We start from the raw sequence: 17805 nt of genomic DNA, 5'->3' as shown, positions 1-17805 counted from the left end.
AACACGTCTGGGGCACTGCTGCCACCTAATGCTGTTGCAAAGATATAACATTGTTAAAAGTATTCTAGCAAAACTGAAGCCAAATAGGGTTGTTAACAATCCTGTAGAAAAACTATCAAATTAATTTCTACAGAAAATCACTATTAAAGTCTATCAGGAATTTTGTAAATGAATAATTTGATATGTTTTTCTAAAGGATTGTGACCCTAGTGTTTCAGACACATACATGCTCCTGAGTCTACCTACCTGCTTTTCAACAAAAGGTGAAGTCAATTTAATAGAAAAGAGCCTTTGATTTAATAATCAATGATAAAAGTATGACAAAGGTTGCACCAAAGCCAAATTTATTACTGTGTGTAATTTACAAAACACAGTGGATTACAATAAAAAAATATTTATCATGCACCAAGTTATAACTGCAGAAAATTATTATTATTATTAAGCGCCAACAGATTCCACAGCGCCGCCCATGGATACAAGGATAAAAGTACAAAGGAGAAACAATACAACAAAAGACAAAATTTTACAAATACAGGGGGAATTGAGGGCCTTATTCCCGTGGGTATTTACAATCTAGATGGGTAGGAGGATGGGAAACAGGAGGTGGGGACTGCAAATGTGAGAATGATATTAGTGAGGAGATAGATGAGGGTAACTGTTAAGTGACGTTAATTTGTTAATGAGTCGGGTGATAAGCTTCCCTAAACAAAAAAGTCTTTAGGGAACGTTTAAAGGAGGAGATGTTAGGTGAAAGTCTGACAGCTTGAGGAAGTGCGTTCCAGAGGGTTGGTGCCGCATGAGAGAAGTCCTGTAGTCTAGCATGAGAGGAGGTGATGATAGAGGACGCAAGGAGCAGGTCATTGTTGGATCTTAGGGGGCGGGCTGGAGTATATTTGTTGATGAGTGAGGACAGGTAGGGTGGGGCAGCGTTGGTGAGAGCTTTGTAGGTCAGAGTGAGAATTTTGAATTTAATATTGCTGTGAATAGGGAGCCAGTGAAGGGATTTAGAGAGGTGCAGCAGAAACAGAGCGTCGAGAGAGGTGGATTAACCTGGGAGATGCATTTAGGATGCATTGATGGGGATAGAGGCGGGACAGAGGGAGGCCAGCTAGTAGGTTATTACAGTAGTCAAGTCGGGAATTACCAGGGAGTGGATTAGCAATTTTGGAGATATTGCGTAGGTGGTTGCGGCAGGATGAGGAGAGCAATTGGATGTGGGGAATGAAGGACAGATTTGAGTCAAGTGCGACTCCAAGGCAGCTGACTTGGGGTGATTGGGAAAGATAGTGGTGCCGCCAACAGTGATGGAAAAATTAGAAACTGGAGTAGAGTTAGAGGTGGGGATTACAAGTAGTTCGGTCTTGGACATGTTTATTTTTAGGTGGTGAGAGGCCATCTAGGAGGAAATGCAAGAAAAGCAGTCGCTGATGTGAGAATTGACTATTTATGCACTTATCCGGATTTAAGAGTCCTTGTATTTCCCTTAAGCTCTTTGTGCTTGCTGCACACTCAAAGGAGTTTATGCTGCTGTTGTTACACCAATTGTTTTCACCTGTTAGGGATCTTAGTGCTGCTGCACACTCCAAAACTTGGTGTTTATCGTATTTAGTGGCCCTTTAAGAACTGATATGACTGAGGTGCTTGTAATCTAAGCTTATAGAATGAAAAGTGTCATAGCTCTTCCTTAGGGAACGGTCTCCTTGGTGTGCACTGGTAGGAATTCCGCTCCTATACTGAAGCTTCACATTCTCCACTTTCTCTTAGTGCATTTGGACTTACTTCCACTCTTCAAGAGAGACCTCCTGGTTCATTCGTTCCACTTGTGGCTACCACTCACTATCCACCAAGTCTCAAAACTCCAGCTGCTATAAAAGCAATAAGAAAGGAAGGAAGAGTATCTGACGAAGCCCTGTAGTGGGAGGGGCGAAAGACGTAATCCTGGCGTGTGTGATGTAACTGCCATATGGGCATGCTGAGTTAGTTGCCTAATAACCAGCATTGTGGAAATTTCATGCAGCTGGAGTTTGGAGATTTGGAGGATAGTGAGTGGTGAATGCAGGATATTCTTTTATAGTAGTCCACTGTGTTTTGTGAATTGCACACAGTAATCTGGCATTGGTGCAACCTTAGTAATACTTTACCATTGATTATTATATTAAAGACTCTTTTCTTCTTTTTTCTTTTTACCTCAATATTATCATTGTGATTGTGAGCACAAAGCTAAAAAAAAAAAACTATACCAAATCTCTAAAAGACACTGAATGATAACGGGAGGGACAAAAAAAGAGGCGGACCCTAATCTGAGGGCACCACAGCCTGCAAAACCTTTCTCCCAAAAGCTGCTTCAGCAGAAACAAAAACATCAAACATGTAAAATTTAGAAAAAGTATGTAAGGAGGAACAGGTAGCTGCCTTACGAATCTGATCCATAGAGGCCTCATTCTTAAAGGCACAAGAGGAAGCAACTGCTCTAGTTGAATGAGCCGTAATCCTCTGAGGAGGTTTATGTCCCGCTGACTCATAAGCAAAACAAATAACACTCCTTAACCAAAAAGATAAGGAAGTTGAAGAGACCTTTTGACCCTTACGATTCCCAGAATAGACAACAAACAAGGAAGAAGTTTGTCTAAAATCCTTAGTAGCCTGAAGATAGAACTTCAAGGCGCGAACCCTGTGCCTTCTTGGCACCCCAAACAGCTCCCCATCCTGATAGACTTACGTCCGTAGTCACAATCTCTCAGGATGGTCTTAAGAAGGATGTCCCTCTGGACAGATGATCTGGACAGAGCCACCAGGAGAGCGATAGCCGTTCAACTGCCTCTGCATGCACAGTTGCAATGGTCTGAGAAGGAACCTGACAAAGGGAATGATGTCCATGCTGGACACCATGAGACCAATCACCTCCATACACTGAGCCACAGAGGGCCTTAAGGAGGTCCAGAAGGGAAGACATGCCAAAGATAGCTTGCAACATCTCTGGTCTGTTAGAAATATCCTCATGGATATGGAGTCTATTATAGTACCCAGGAATTCCACCCTGGTGCTTGGAATAAGAACTCTTTTATAGGTTTATCTTCCATCCATGAGATTGAAGAAGAGAGAGGAGATACCGAATGGCCCTCCGCCAGACGAAAAAATGGTGCTTGTGCCAGAATATTGTCCAAGTAGGGAGCTACTGCTATACCCCAGGTTCTGGCAATGGTTAGAAGAGCCCCCAGAACCTTCGTAAAAATCGTTGGAGTAGTAGCTAGACCAAACGGAAGTGCAATGAACTGGAAGTGCTGGTCCAGGAACGCAAACCTTAGGAACTGGAAGTGATCCTTGTGGATTGGAACCTGAAGGTAAACATCGTTCAGATCTATAGTGGTCATGAACTGTCCTTCCTGAACTAAGGGACCTTATTGTCTCCATCTTGAACGAGGGGATATTTAGAAATTTGTTTAAGCACTTTAGGTCCAGAATCGGGTGGAAAGTTCCCTCCTTCTTTGGGACCACAAAAAGGTTTGAATAGTATCCCAAAACTCTTTCTGCGATAGGTACCGGGACAATGACCCCTAAGGAGGACAGATCTTGCACGCACCACAGAAAGGCTTCCCTCTTTTCTGGCCTGGAAGACAGGCTTGAGAGGAGAAATCTGCCCTTGGGTGGATGAGACTTGAAACCTATCTTGTATCCCTGAGCTATGACCCATGGATCCTGCACGTCGCTGAACCAAGCATCTGAAAAGAGCGTCAGTCTGCCCATTACACGACACGATCAAGTGCCGGATCGGGGGTAGTCCCTTCATGCCGATTTAGTCTCGACAGGCTTCTTGCTCTCCTTGGATTTATTCCAAGACAGAGCCGGCTTCCAAGTTCTCTTGGTTTGCTCGGGCTTAGTGGAGGGTTGCTGTCGTTGGGATTTATCAGAACGAAAAGAACAAAAATTATAAACTTGTCCCTTCTTTTTACCTTGCGGTAGGAAGGCACTCTTGCCCCCTGTAACCGTGGAGATAATGGAGTCCAGACTAGGACCAAATAAAATCTTTCCCTTAAAGGGGAGAGAAAGATGTCTGGACTTAGAAGTCATATACGCAGATCAGGACTTCAGCCAAAGCGCCCGACGGACCTGAACCGAAAAGCCTAAAGCCTTAGCATTCAGGCGAATAATCTGCATGTTTGCATCACAGAGAAAAGAATTAGTAATTCTCAAGGCTTTAATTCTTTCCTGGATAACGTCGAGGGGACCCTCCACCTCGATCAATTCCGATAAGGAGTCGCACAAGTAGGTAGCTGATCCAGCAACCACGGCAACGGCCACTGCCGGTTGAAATATCTTTCTTAGAAGAGTTACCATCTTCTTATCCATCGGCTCTCTGAATGACAAGCTATTCTCAAGCGGGATAGTAGCACACTTGGCAAGCGTGAAGATAGCGCCATCCAACTTAGGGACAGAACCCCACAACTCCAATTGAGAGTCCGGGACCGGGAATAATTTTTTAAAAGAAGACGAAGGGGAAAAGGAAGATCCAATTCTGTTCCATTGTTCTTAATAATGTTCGCCATCTTTACAGGCACAGGAAAAGTTAAAGGCACTACCCTGTGCTCGTAAACTCTGTCTAATTTAGGAATCAAAGGTTCATCAGGCAGCTTGGCCTCTGGAACCTCTAATGTAGACAGGACTTCCTTTAAAAGAAAACGTAAGTGTTCAATCTTAAATCTAAAGGCTGGTTCCTCCACAGCAGGAGGCTTAGAGGCAGCAGACTCCGTCCCAGAAAGTTCACCCTCTGAAGCCTCAAAGTGCGACTCATCCTGAGATAACTGAGGCAAAGCAGAGAAATCCGATAAATTACACGATGACCCCGGGGCAGGAGAGCTATGTTTGACCTTTTGCTTGCATTTAGCAGGTCGAGGTAAAGCACTGAGGGCCTCAGACACCACTGTATTTATCTGCGCAGTAAAATCTGATGGTAAAAGGCCCCCTCCAGATGCAGGATTAAGCATGCTACGGGAATCTGCGTGTGTAGAAGGAGATGAATGTTGGGTATGCACCTCACGGGATGGCAAGTCCTCAGAGGTGGGCGGCTCAGTGGTACTAAAAGGGTTAACCTTCTTTGACCGAATAACATTGTCAAGGCATGTGGAACATAGTTGAGAGGGCGGGCATACCAAGGCCTCCTCACAATATAAACAGGTATTACTATTTGGAATAGAGGGAGTACCCTCTAATATCTCAGAATCCTCCATAGCTTAAGCTAATGACAGTAGGACACAGAAAAACATAATTTATGCTTACCTGATAAAAAATTTTCTCTTGTAGTGTAGTCAGTCCACGGGTCATCCATTACTTATGGAATATATCTCTTCCTAACAGGAAGCTGCAAGAGGATCACCCAAGCAGAGCTGCTATATAGCTCCTCCCCTCACATGTCATATTCAGTCATTCGACCAAAACCAGACGAGAAAGGATAAACCATAGGGTGCAGTGGTGACTGGAGTTTAATTAAAATTTAGATCTGCCTTAAAGACAGGGCGGGCCGTGGACTGACTACACTACAAGAGAAATAAATTTATCAGGTAAGCATAAATTATGTTTTCTCTTGTTAAGTGTAGTCAGTCCACGGGTCATCCATTACTTATGGAATACCAATACCAAAGCTAAAGTACACGGATGAAGGGAGGGACAAGGCAGGAACATTAAACAGAAGGAACCACTGCCTGAAGTACCTTTCTCCCAAAAATAGCCTCCGAAGAAGCAAAAGTGTCAAATTTGTAAAATTTTGAAAAAGTGTGAAGTGAAGACCAAGTTGCAGCCTTGCAAATCTGTTCAACAGAGGCCTCATTTTTAAAGGCCCAGGTGGAAGCCACAGCTCTAGTAGAATGAGCTGTAATCCTTTCAGGAGGCTGCTGTCCAGCAGTCTCATAGGCTAAACGTATTATGCTACGAAGCCAAAAAGAGAGAGAGGTAGCCGAAGCCTTTTGACCTCTTCTCTGTCCAGAGTAAACGACAAACAGGGAAGAAGTTTGACGAAAATCTTTAGTTGCCTGCAAATAGAACTTCAGGGCACGGACTACGTCCAGATTATGCAAAAGTCGTTCCTTCTTTGAAGAAGGGTTAGGACACAGTGATGGAACAACAATCTCTTGATTGATATTCCTGTTAGTAACTACCTTAGGTAAGAACCCAGGTTTAGTACGCAGAACTACCTTGTCTGAATGAAAAATCAGATAAGGAGAATCACAATGTAAGGCAGATAACTCAGAGACTCTTCGAGCCGAGGAAATAGCCATCAAAAACAGAACCTTCCAGGATAACAGCTTGATATCAATGGAATGAAGGGGTTCAAATGGAACGCCTTGAAGAACGTTAAGAACTAAGTTTAAGCTCCACGGCGGAGCCACAGTCTTAAACACAGGCTTAATCCTAGCTAAAGCCTGACAAAAAGCCTGAAGGTCTGGAACTTCAGCCAGACGTTTGTGTAGAAGAATAGACAGAGCAGAAATCTGTCCCTTTAACGAACTAGCAGATAAGCCCTTTTCTAAACCCTCTTGTAGAAAGGACAATATCCTAGGAATCCTAACCTTACTCCATGAGTAACACTTGGATTCGCACCAATATAAATATTTACGCCATATCTTATGGTAAATTTTTCTGGTAACAGGCTTCCTAGCCTGTATTAAGGTATCAATAACCGACTCCGAGAAGCCACGCTTTGATAGAATCAAGCGTTCAATCTCCATGCAGTCAGCCTCAGAGAAATTAGATTTGGATGGTTGAAAGGACCCTGAATTAGAAGGTCCTGTCTCAGAGGCAGAGACCACGGTGGACAGGACGACATGTCCACTAGGTCTGCATACCAGGTCCTGCGTGGCCACGCAGGCGCTATCAGAATCACCGAAGCTCTCTCCTGTTTGATCTTGGCAATCAAACGAGGAAGCATCGGAAATGGTGGAAACACATAAGCCATGTTGAAGACCCAAGGGGCTGTCAGAGCATCTATCAGCACCGCTCCCGGGTCCCTGGACCTGGATCCGTAACAAGGAAGCTTGGCGTTCTGGCGAGACGCCATGAGATCCAGATCTGGTTTACCCCAACAATGAATCAGTTGAGCAAAGACCTCCGGATGAAGTTCCCACTCCCCCGGATGAAAAGTCTGGCGACTTAGAAAATCCGCCTCCCAGTTCTCCACACCTGGGATGTAAATCGCTGACAGGTGGCAAGAGTGAGACTCTGCCCAGCGAATTATCTTTGAGACTTCCAACATCGCTAGGGAACTTCTGGTTTCCCCTTGATGGTTGATGTAAGCCACAGTCGTGATGTTGTCCGACTGAAATCTGATGAACCTCAGAGTTGCTAACTGAGGCCAAGCTAGGAGAGCATTGAATATTGCTCTTAATTCCAGAATATTTATTGGGAGGAGTTTCTCCTCCTGAGTCCATAATCCCTGAGCCTTCAGGGAGTTCCAGACTGCGCCCCAGCCTAGAAGGCTGGCGTCTGTTGTTACAATCGTCCAATCTGGCCTGCGAAAGGTCATCCCCTTGGACAGATGTGGCCGAGAAAGCCACCATACAAGAGAATCTCTGGTCTCTTGATCCAGATTTAGTAGGGGGGACAAATCTGAGTAATCCCCGTTCCACTGACTTAGCATGCACAATTGCAGCGGTCTGAGATGCAGGCGCGCAAATGGTACTATGTCCATTGCCGCTACCATTAAGCCGATTACTTCCATGCACTGAGCTACTGACGGGTGTGGAATGGAATGAAGGACACGGCAAGCATTTAGAAGTTTTGATAACCTGGCCTCTGTCAGGTAAATTTTCATCTCTACAGAATCTATAAGAGTCCCTAGAAAGGGAACCCTTGTAAGTGGTAATAGAGAACTCTTTTCCACGTTCACCTTCCACCCATGCGACCTCAGAAATGCCAGAACTATCTCTGTATGAGACTTGGCAGTTTGAAAACTTGACGCTTGTATCAGAATGTCGTCTAGGTACGGAGTCACCGCTATGCCTCGCGGTCTTAGTACCGCCAGAAGTGACCCCGGAACTTTTGTAAAGATTCTCGGAGCCGTAGCTAATCCGAAGGGAAGAGCTACAAACTGGTAATGCCTGTCTAGGAAAGCAAATCTTAGGTACCGATAATGATCCTTGTGAATCGGTATGTGAAGGTAGGCATCCTTTAAGTCCACTGTGGTCATGTACTGACCCTCTTGGATCATGGGAAGGATGGTTCGAATAGTTTCCATTTTGAATAATGGAACTCTTAGGAATTTGTTTAGGATTTTTAAGTCCAAGATTGGTCTGAAGGTTCCCTCTTTCTTGGGAACCACAAATAGATTTGAATAGAATCCTTGCCCGTGTTCCGTCCGCGGAACTGGGTGGATCACCCCCATTAGTAAGAGGTCTTGTACACAGCGTAGAAACGCCTCTTTCTTTATTTGGTTTGCTGATAACCCTGAAAGATGAAATCTCCCTCGTGGAGGAGAAGTTTTGAAGTCCAGGAGATATCCCTGAGATATGATCTCCAACGCCCAGGGATCCTGGACATCTCTTGCCCAAGCCTGGGCGAAGAGAGAAAGTCTGCCCCCCACTAGATCCGTTTCCGGATAGGGGGCCCTCTCTTCATGCTGTCTTAGGGGCAGCAGCAGGTTTCTTGGCCTGCTTGCCCTTGTTCCAGGACTGGTTAACTTTCCAGCCCTGCCTGTAACGAGCAACAGTTCCTTCCTGTCTTGGAGCGGAGGAAGTTGATGCTGCTCCTGCCTTGAAGTTACGAAAGGCATGAAAATTAGACTGTTTGGCCTTTGATTTGGCCCTGTCCTGAGGTAGAGCATGGCCCTTACCTCCCGTAATGTCAGCTATAATTTCTTTCAAGCCGGGCCCGAATAAGGTCTGCCCTTTGAAAGGAATATTAAGCAATTTAGATTTAGAAGTCACGTCAGCTGACCAGGATTTAAGCCATAGCGCTCTGCGCGCTTGGATGGCGAATCCGGAGTTCTTAGCCGTATGTTTGGTTAAATGTATGACAGCATCAGAAACAAATGCGTTAGCTAGCTTAAGTGCTTTAAGCTTGTTCATAATTTCATCCAATGGAGCTGTGCGAATGGCCTCTTCCAGAGACTCAAACCAGAATGCCGCCGCAGCAGTGACAGGCGCAATGCATGAAAGGGGCTGTAAGATAAAACCTTGTTGAACAAACATTTTCTTAAGGTAACCCTCTAATTTCTTATCCATTGGATCTGAAAAGGCACAACTATCCTCCACCGGGATAGTGGTACGCTTAGCTAAAGTAGAAACTGCTCCCTCCACCTTAGGGACCGTCTGCCATAAGTCTCGTGTGGTGGCGTCTATAGGAAACATTTTCCTAAATATGGGAGGAGGGGAAAAAGGCACACCAGGTCTATCCCACTCCTTGCTAATAATCTCTGTAAGCCTTTTAGGTATAGGAAACACGTCAGTACACACCGGTACCGCATAGTATCTATCCAACCTACATAATTTTTCTGGAATTGCAACCGTGTTACAATCATTCAGAGCCGCTAATACCTCCCCTAGCAATATGCGGAGGTTCTCAAGCTTAAATTTAAAATTAGAAATCTCTGAATCCAGTCTCCCTGGATCAGATCCGTCACCCACAGAATGAAGCTCTCCGTCTTCATGTTCTGCAAACTGTGACGCAGTATCTGACATGGCTCTCACCTCATCCGCGCGCTCTGTCCTTAACCCAGAGCTATCGCGCTTGCCTCTTAATTCTGGCAATTTAGATAATACTTCTGTCATAACAGTAGCCATGTCTTGCAAAGTGATTTGTAAGGGCCTCCCTGATGTACTTGGCGCCACAAAATCACGCACCTCCTGAGCGGGAGGCGAAGGTACTGACACGTGAGGAGAGTTAGTCGGCATAACTTCCCCCTCGTTGTCTGGTGATAATTTCTTTACATGTAAAGATTGACTTTTATTTAAAGTAACATCAATGCAATTAGTACACAAATTTCTATTGGGCTCCACATTGGCCTTTAAACATAGTGAACAAAGAGATTCATCTGTGTCAGACATGTTTAAACAGACTAGCAATGAGACTAGCAAGCTTGGAAATACTTTTCTAAATAAATTTACAAGCAATATAAAAAACGCTACTGTGCCTTTAAGAAGCACAAAAAGCTGTCACAGTTGAAATAACAATTAACCAAAATAGTTATAGCAACCAATTTTTCACAGTAAATGTATTAAGTTAGCAAAGGATTGCACCCACCAGCAAATGGATGATTAACCCCTTAATACCCAAAAACGGATAACAATTTAATAATTAACGTTTTTATCACAGTCAAAACACACTGTCACAGGTCTGCTGTGACTGATTACCTCCCTCAAAATGAATTTTGAAGACCCCTGAGCTCTCTAGAGACGATCTGGATCATGGAGGATGAAGTAGACAGATTGTGACTGAATTTTTACTGCGCAAAAAAGCGCTAAAATAGGCCCCTCCCACTCATATTACAACAGTGGGGAAGCTCAGATAACTGTTTCTATGCAGAAAACAAAGATGGTCATGTGGTAAAAATCATGCCCCAATAAGTTTTATCACCAAGTACCTCACAAAAAACGATTAACATGCCAGTAAACGTTTTAAACATACATTTGAAAAGTTATGAAGTGTTATTAATAAGCCTGCTATCAGTCGCTTTTACTGCAGTTAAGGCTCATACATTATTTCAGTATTAACAGTATTTTCAGAGTCAATTCCATTCCTTAGAAAAATACATTCAGTGTACACACACTCATCAGCCTAATACCAGTCGCTATCACTGCATTTAAGGCTGAACTTACGTTACATTGGTATCAGCAGTATTTTCTCAGTCAATTCCATTCCTCAGAAAAATAATTTACTGCACATACCTCATTTGCAGGGGGGCCCTGCATGCTATTCCCCTTCTCTGAAGTTACCTCACTCCTCAGATGAGAACAGAAAGTGGATCTTAGTTACGTCTGCTAAGATCATAGAAAACGCAGGCAGATTCTTCTTCTAATGCTGCCTGAGAACAAACAGCACACTCCGGTGCCATTTAAAATAAACTTTTGATTGAAGAAATAAACTAAGTTAAAAAACACCACAGACCTCTCACAGCGACCTATCTTTAGTTAGGCTGCAAGAGAATGACTGAATATGACATGTGAGGGGAGGAGCTATATAGCAGCTCTGCTTGGGTGATCCTCTTGCAGCTTCCTGTTAGGAAGAGATATATTCCATAAGTAATGGATGACCCGTGGACTGACTACACTTATTAAGAGAAATAAAGGATTTTTATTTTTCAAAAAAATGGCACCTTTATACTCCCAATGGCTGGGGCACTCACCACCTCCAAGACCCAGACAATGCAGAGAAATAGCATCTTCTCCGACAGCCATCTCGGTCAGGAAAAAGGAAATGAAAGCGAGACTGCTCCCGGTCACATGGTGCGCAAGGCAGGACCGCCCCTGCTATAAGAAAAAGCGTGCCAAGCTACAAGCTGCGCAGCACTCAAAGTGAAAGTAAAAACCTGTGCATTCTAGCCACATAACAAACAGCCTATGAGCCCAATAAAATCTCACACACAAAACAGCATAAAATCAAAGCATTACATTTGATTAATCCCCACTGTTCAATAATCCCCCTCAGGAGATATTAACCCATGATTCTATTAAGATAAAAGGAGTCACACTGCGACCCTGTCTTCTAGCGCTTTCAACATATGTAAAAAATTGAAAGCATCTTACCAGAATCCATGCTGTGGAACAAAAACATAGCCTATCAAGTGTGACAGTATGTATGAATGAATGTATTGGGTACTTGTAAAGCGCGGCTAATCACCCGTAAGGGTCTCAAGGCTCTGCTCATTTTTTATCAACCTTGGAAGGATGAAAGGCTGAGTGGACCTCGCCTGGGATTGAACCTGCAACCCTTGGTTTGCTACAGAGCTCAGCCACAGTGCCTTAGCATGCTGACCGATCTGTAGCATGCTGACAGTCTTGTAGCATCTCTCCTGACATGGACTTGAGTGAGAAAACAAGCAGGCAGTGAAACTCGTCAACACTGATTGCTTAGGAGCTCTTAGCAGGGAGTATGGATGGGTTCGCAGAAAGACTCTCCCTGCATCTCTAGACTCCATTAACTTTCATCAATGCTCTCACTGAGAGGCTGACAAGCCTACTTAAAACTCTAGTCCCATATCGAAGGGCAGATACCCTTCCTAAGGAACTACTCAGAAATCTCTGACATTGCTCTGCCATCCTCCTGTGACAAAAGGCAAATAATGACTGGGGGGGTGGGGGAGGTGGGAGAGGTATTTAAGCCTTTGACTGGGGTATGTTTGCCTCCTCCTGGTGGCCAGGTTCAGTACTTCCCAACAGTAAGGAATGATGCTGTGGACTCTCCTTATATTAAGAAGGGAAAAAAATATAATTAACATTTGGGAGTGCGACCAAATAATTTGATAATAGAGATAAATAGGAAAGTTTAAATGTTACACTCTGAATCATGAAAGAACATTTTGGAGTTTTATGTCCCTTTAATATTTACCTCAGAGTAATGCTATAAAGTTATGTACAGTTTTCAGAACAATAAAAAGTAATAGCACTTACTTGTTTTTACTAACTCTTCAATTAGATCTTCTTTCATTTTGATGTTGATCGTAAGTTCTTGCATTTTCTGCTTTGCATCAGCAAGATGAAGATTAGTGTTTTTTAATTTCTTTATATTAAGTACCTGACTTTCTTGAAGTGATTCAATTGCCCCTTACACACAAAAAAAGCAGTTACAATTTAAAAAACAAAAACACAAATTTTGTTTAATCTTTTATCTTGTTTTTACAAAAAAGTTAATATTGATGCAATACAATAACCAAATCAAGCATATGACTCGTGATAGTATCTAATCTTTTATTGTTATATCTTGGCCACAAATATAGCCAATAAAGCTTTTTTTCCCCATCAGAAATTACATATCTATCTATCTATATGGCTTTTTTGTGGGGGTACTCAACGGTACTGAGTACCCCCACCTCTGCCAACTCATAACAGGTAATATTTGTAATCATCATGTAAATAGTCTTGTTTTCACAAGAGGGGGCTGCAATATATATCAAATATATATCAAACATTGTAAATAATATTGCCCCTTTGCTTTTCTCATAGTTACTGAGCAAAATATTTATTTTTGAGTACTGGCACCTTTTTTTTTTTTTTTACAAAAAAGCATACACAGTGGATATAAAAAGTCTACACACCCCTGTTAAAATGTCAGGTTTCTGTGATGTAAAAAAATGAGACAAAGATAAATAAATGTGAACACTTTTTTTTATAACTGGGGATGTAGCTGTGAATTAAGCAATCACATACAAAATCATGTTAAATAGGAGTCAGCATACACCTGCCATCATTTAAAGTGCCTCTGACTAACCCCAAATAATGTTCAGCTGTTCTAGTAGGTCTTTCCTGACATTTTGTTAGTCGCATCCTTTAGCAAAAGCCATGGTCCGCAGAGAGCTTCTAAAGCATCAGAGGGATCTCATTGTTAAAAGGTATCAGTCAGGAGAAGGGTACAAAATAATTTCCAAGGCATTAGATATACCATGGAACACAGTGAAGACAGTCATCATCAAGTGAAGAAAATATGGTGCAACAGTGACATTACCAAGAACTGGATGTCCCTCCAAAATTGATGAAAAGACGAGAAGAAGAAAACTGGTCTGGGAGGCTGCCAAGATGCCTACAGCAACATTAAAGGAGCTGCAGGAATATCTGGAAAGTACTGGCTGTGTGGTACATGTGACAACAATCGCCCGTATTCTTCATTTGTCTGAGCTATGGGGTAGAGTGGCAAGACGGAAACCTTTTCTTCCAAAAAAAAATCCAAGCCGGGATAAATTTTGCAAAAACACATCTGAAGTTTCCCAAAAGCATGTTGCAAAAGGTGTTCTGGTCTGATAAAACTTAAGTTGAACTTTTTGGCCATAATTCCAAAAAATATGTTTGGCGCAAAAACAACACTGCATATCACCAAAAGAACACCATACCCACAGTGAAGCATGGTGGTGTCAGCATCATGCTTTGGGGCTGTTTTTCTTCAGCTGGAACCTTCAGCTGGGACTGGGGCCTTAGTCAAGGTAGAGGGAATAATGAACAGTTCCAAATACCAGAAAATATTGGCACAAAACCTTCAGGATTCTGCTAGAACGCTGAACATGAAGAGGAACTTCATCTTTCAGCATGACAACGACCCAAAGCATACATCCAAATCAACAAAGGAATGGCTTCACCAGAAGATTAAAGTTTTGGGTTGGCCCAGCCAGAGGCCAGACCTGAATCCAATTCAAAATCTGTGGGGTGATCTGAAGAGGGCTGTGCACAGGAGATGCCCTCGCATTCTCACAGATTTAGAGTGTTTTTGCAAATCTTGCCAAGTAGAGATGTGCCATGCTGAAAAAATCATACCCAAAAAGACTGAGTGCTGTAATAAAATCAAGAGGTGCTTCAATAAAGTATTAGATTAAGGGTGTTCACACTTATGCAACCAAATTATTTTAGTTTTTTATTTCCCTTTACCTAAAAGATTTCAGTTTATTTTTCAATTGAGTTGTACAGTTTATAGGTCACATTAAAGGTTGAAAAAGTTCTGAAATGATTTATCTTTGTCTCATTTTTTTACATCACAGAAACCTGACATTTTAACAGGGGTGTGTAGACTTTTTATATCCACTGTATACAGGGAGTGCATAATTATTAGGCAAGTTGTATTTTTGAGGATTAATTTTATTATTGAACAACAACCATGTTCTCAATGAACCCCAAAAACTCATTAATATCAAAGCTGAATAGTTTTGGAAGTAGTTTTTAGTTTGTTTTTAGTTATAGCTATTTTAAGGGGATATCTGTGTGTGCAGGTGACTATTACTGTGCATAATTATTAGGCAACTTAACAAAAAACAAATATATACCCATTTCAATTATTTATTTTTACCAGTGAAACCAATATAACATCTCAACATTCACAAATATACATTTCTGACATTCAAAAACAAAACAAAAACAAATCAGTGACCAATATAGCCACCTTTCTTTGCAAGGACACTCAAAATCCTGCCATCCATAGATTCTGTCAGTGTTTTGATCTGTTCACCATCAACATTGCGTGCAGCAGCAACCACAGCCTCCCAGACACTGTTCAGAGAGGTGTACTGTTTTCCCTCCTTGTAAATCTCACATTTGATAATGGACCACAGGTTCTCAATGGGGTTCAGATCAGGTGAACAAGGAGGCTATGTCATTAGATTTTCTTCTTTTATACCCTTTCTTGCCAGCCACGCTGTGGAGTACTTGGACGCGTGTGATGGAGCATTGTCCTGCATGAAAATCATGTTTTTCTTGAAGGATGCAGACTTCTTTCTGTACCACTGCTTGAAGAAGGTGTCTTCCAGAAACTGGCAGTAGGACTGGGAGTTGAGCTTGACTCCATCCTCAACCCGAAAAGGCCCCACAAGCTCATCTTTGATGATACCAGCCCAAACCAGTACTCCACCTCCACCTTGCTGGCGTCTGAGTCGGACTGGAGCTCTCTGCCCTTTACCAATCCAGCCACAAGCCCATCCATCTGGCCCATCAAGACTCACTCTCATTTCATCAGTCCATAAAACCTTAGAAAAATCAGTCTTGAGATATTTCTTGGCCCAGTCTTGACGTTTCAGCTTGTGTGTCTTGTTCAGTGGTGGTCGTCTTTCAGCCTTTCTTACCTTGGCCATGTCTCTGAGTATTGCACACCTTGTGCTTTTGGGCACTCCAGTGATGTTGCAGCTCTGAAATATGGCCAAACTGGTGGCAAGTGGCATCTTGGCAGCTGCACGCTTGACTTTTCTCAGTTCATGGGCAGTTATTTTGCGCCTTGCTTTTTCCACACGCTTCTTGCGACCCTGTTGACTATTTTGAATGAAACGCTTGATTGTTCGATGATCACACTTCAGAAGCTTTGCAATTTTAAGAGTGCTGCATCCCTCTGCAAGATATCTCACTATTTTTGACTTTTCTGAGCCTGTCAAGTACTTCTTTTGACCCATTTTGCCAAAGGAAAAGAAGTTGCCTAATAATTATGCACACCTGACATAGGGTGTTGATGTCATTAGACCACACCCCTTCTCATTACAGAGATGCACATCACCTAATATGCTTAATTGGTAGTAGGCTTTCGAGCCTATACAGCTTGGAGTAAGACAACATGCATAAAGAGGATGATGTGGTCAAAATACTAATTTGCCTAATAATTCTGCACTCCCTGTATATATATATATATATATATATATATATATATATATATATATATATATATATATATATATATATATATATATATATATATTTATTTTATTTTTTTCATATGAAAAATAGAGGGCACTCACAGGTCTTTTTATAGCTGATTCTTTATTTATTCAGTAAAAAAATGACATAATTCAGGTAAACGTTACGGCACCACAATTGAGCATTTTTAAAGACAATCTTAGTTTGTATGTGTGGCTTGTTCACATCGCCATATCCAAATGCTGTACATATGGATACGTATAAAGAGCGATTGAGGAGTCACCCAGTCATTACATAAAGAGAAGAAAGGTTGGAGTGCATGGAGTGCAGAATATATACAGTATATATATATATATATTTATATATATATATATATATATATATATATATACACACACATACATACAATATATATATATATATATATATATATATAACATCGATACAAATATTTGCATAGGGAATTAGCACATCTAGGCAAGATTCCCCACTTACTTTTCCCCAGAAATACTCCATATACAATGTTACCAATGCACAAGAGAACTCTGGGTACGATATGCAAATTAGGTATGCAAATTCTAAGTTTTTTTGCTTCAAAACATAATTTATGCTTACCTGATACATTTATTTCTCTTGTAGTGTGTTCAGTCCACGGGTCATCCATTACTTATGGGATATATTCTCCTTCCCAACAGGAAGTTGCAAGAGGATCACCCAAGCAGAGCTGCTATATAGCTCCTCCCCTCACATGTCATATCCAGTCATTCGACCGAAACAAGACGAGAAAGGAGAAACTATAGGGTGCAGTGGTGACTGGAGTTATAATTTAAAATTTAGAACCTGCCTCAAAAAAGACAGGGCGGGCCGTGGACTGAACACACTACAAGAGAAATACATTTATCAGGTAAGCATAAATTATGTTTTCTCTTGTTAAGTGTGTTCAGTCCACGGGTCATCCATTACTTATGGAATACCAATACCAAAGCTAAAGTACACGGATGATGGGAGGGACAATGCAGGAACATTACACAGAAGGAACCACTGCCTGTAGAACCTTTCTCCCAAAAAAACAGCCTCCGAAGAAGCAAAAGTGTCAAATTTGTAAAATTTGGAAAAAGTATGAAGTGAAGACCAAGTTGCAGCCTTGCAAATCTGTTCAACAGAGGCCTCATTCTTAAAGGCCCAGGTGGAAGCCACAGCTCTAGTGGAATGAGCTGTAATTCTTTCAGGAGACTGCTGTCCAGCAGTCTCATAGGCTAAACGTATTATGCTACGAAGCCAAAAAGAGAGAGAGGTAGCCGAAGCCTTTTGACCTCTCCTCTGTCCAGAGTAAACGACAAACAGAGAAGAAGTTTGCCGAAAATCTTTAGTTGCCTGTAAGTAGAACTTCAGGGCACGGACCACGTCTAGATTATGCAAAAGACGTTCCTTCTTTGAAGAAGGATTAGGACATAATGATGGAACAACAATCTCTTGATTGATAATCCTGTTAGAAACAACCTTAGGT

The 17805-nt window shown here is 42.1% G+C and overlaps 1 protein-coding gene across 1 annotated transcript in view; it reads right to left on the bottom strand.

Annotated features, from left to right (window-relative positions):
* KIF27 (kinesin family member 27) overlaps positions 1–17805 on the bottom strand; it is a 489881-nt gene that overhangs the window by 329119 nt on the left and 142957 nt on the right. The window contains 1 exon segment of the mRNA XM_053702449.1: positions 12594–12746. Within this exon segment, the coding sequence (XP_053558424.1) occupies positions 12594–12746 (153 nt within the window).

This window comes from Bombina bombina, chromosome 2 (genome assembly GCF_027579735.1).
Source record: "Bombina bombina isolate aBomBom1 chromosome 2, aBomBom1.pri, whole genome shotgun sequence".
Lineage (NCBI taxonomy): Eukaryota > Metazoa > Chordata > Amphibia > Anura > Bombinatoridae > Bombina > Bombina bombina.
The sequence above is the reverse complement of the archived record's forward strand: the minus strand, read 5'-3'. Positions and strand labels throughout refer to the sequence as shown.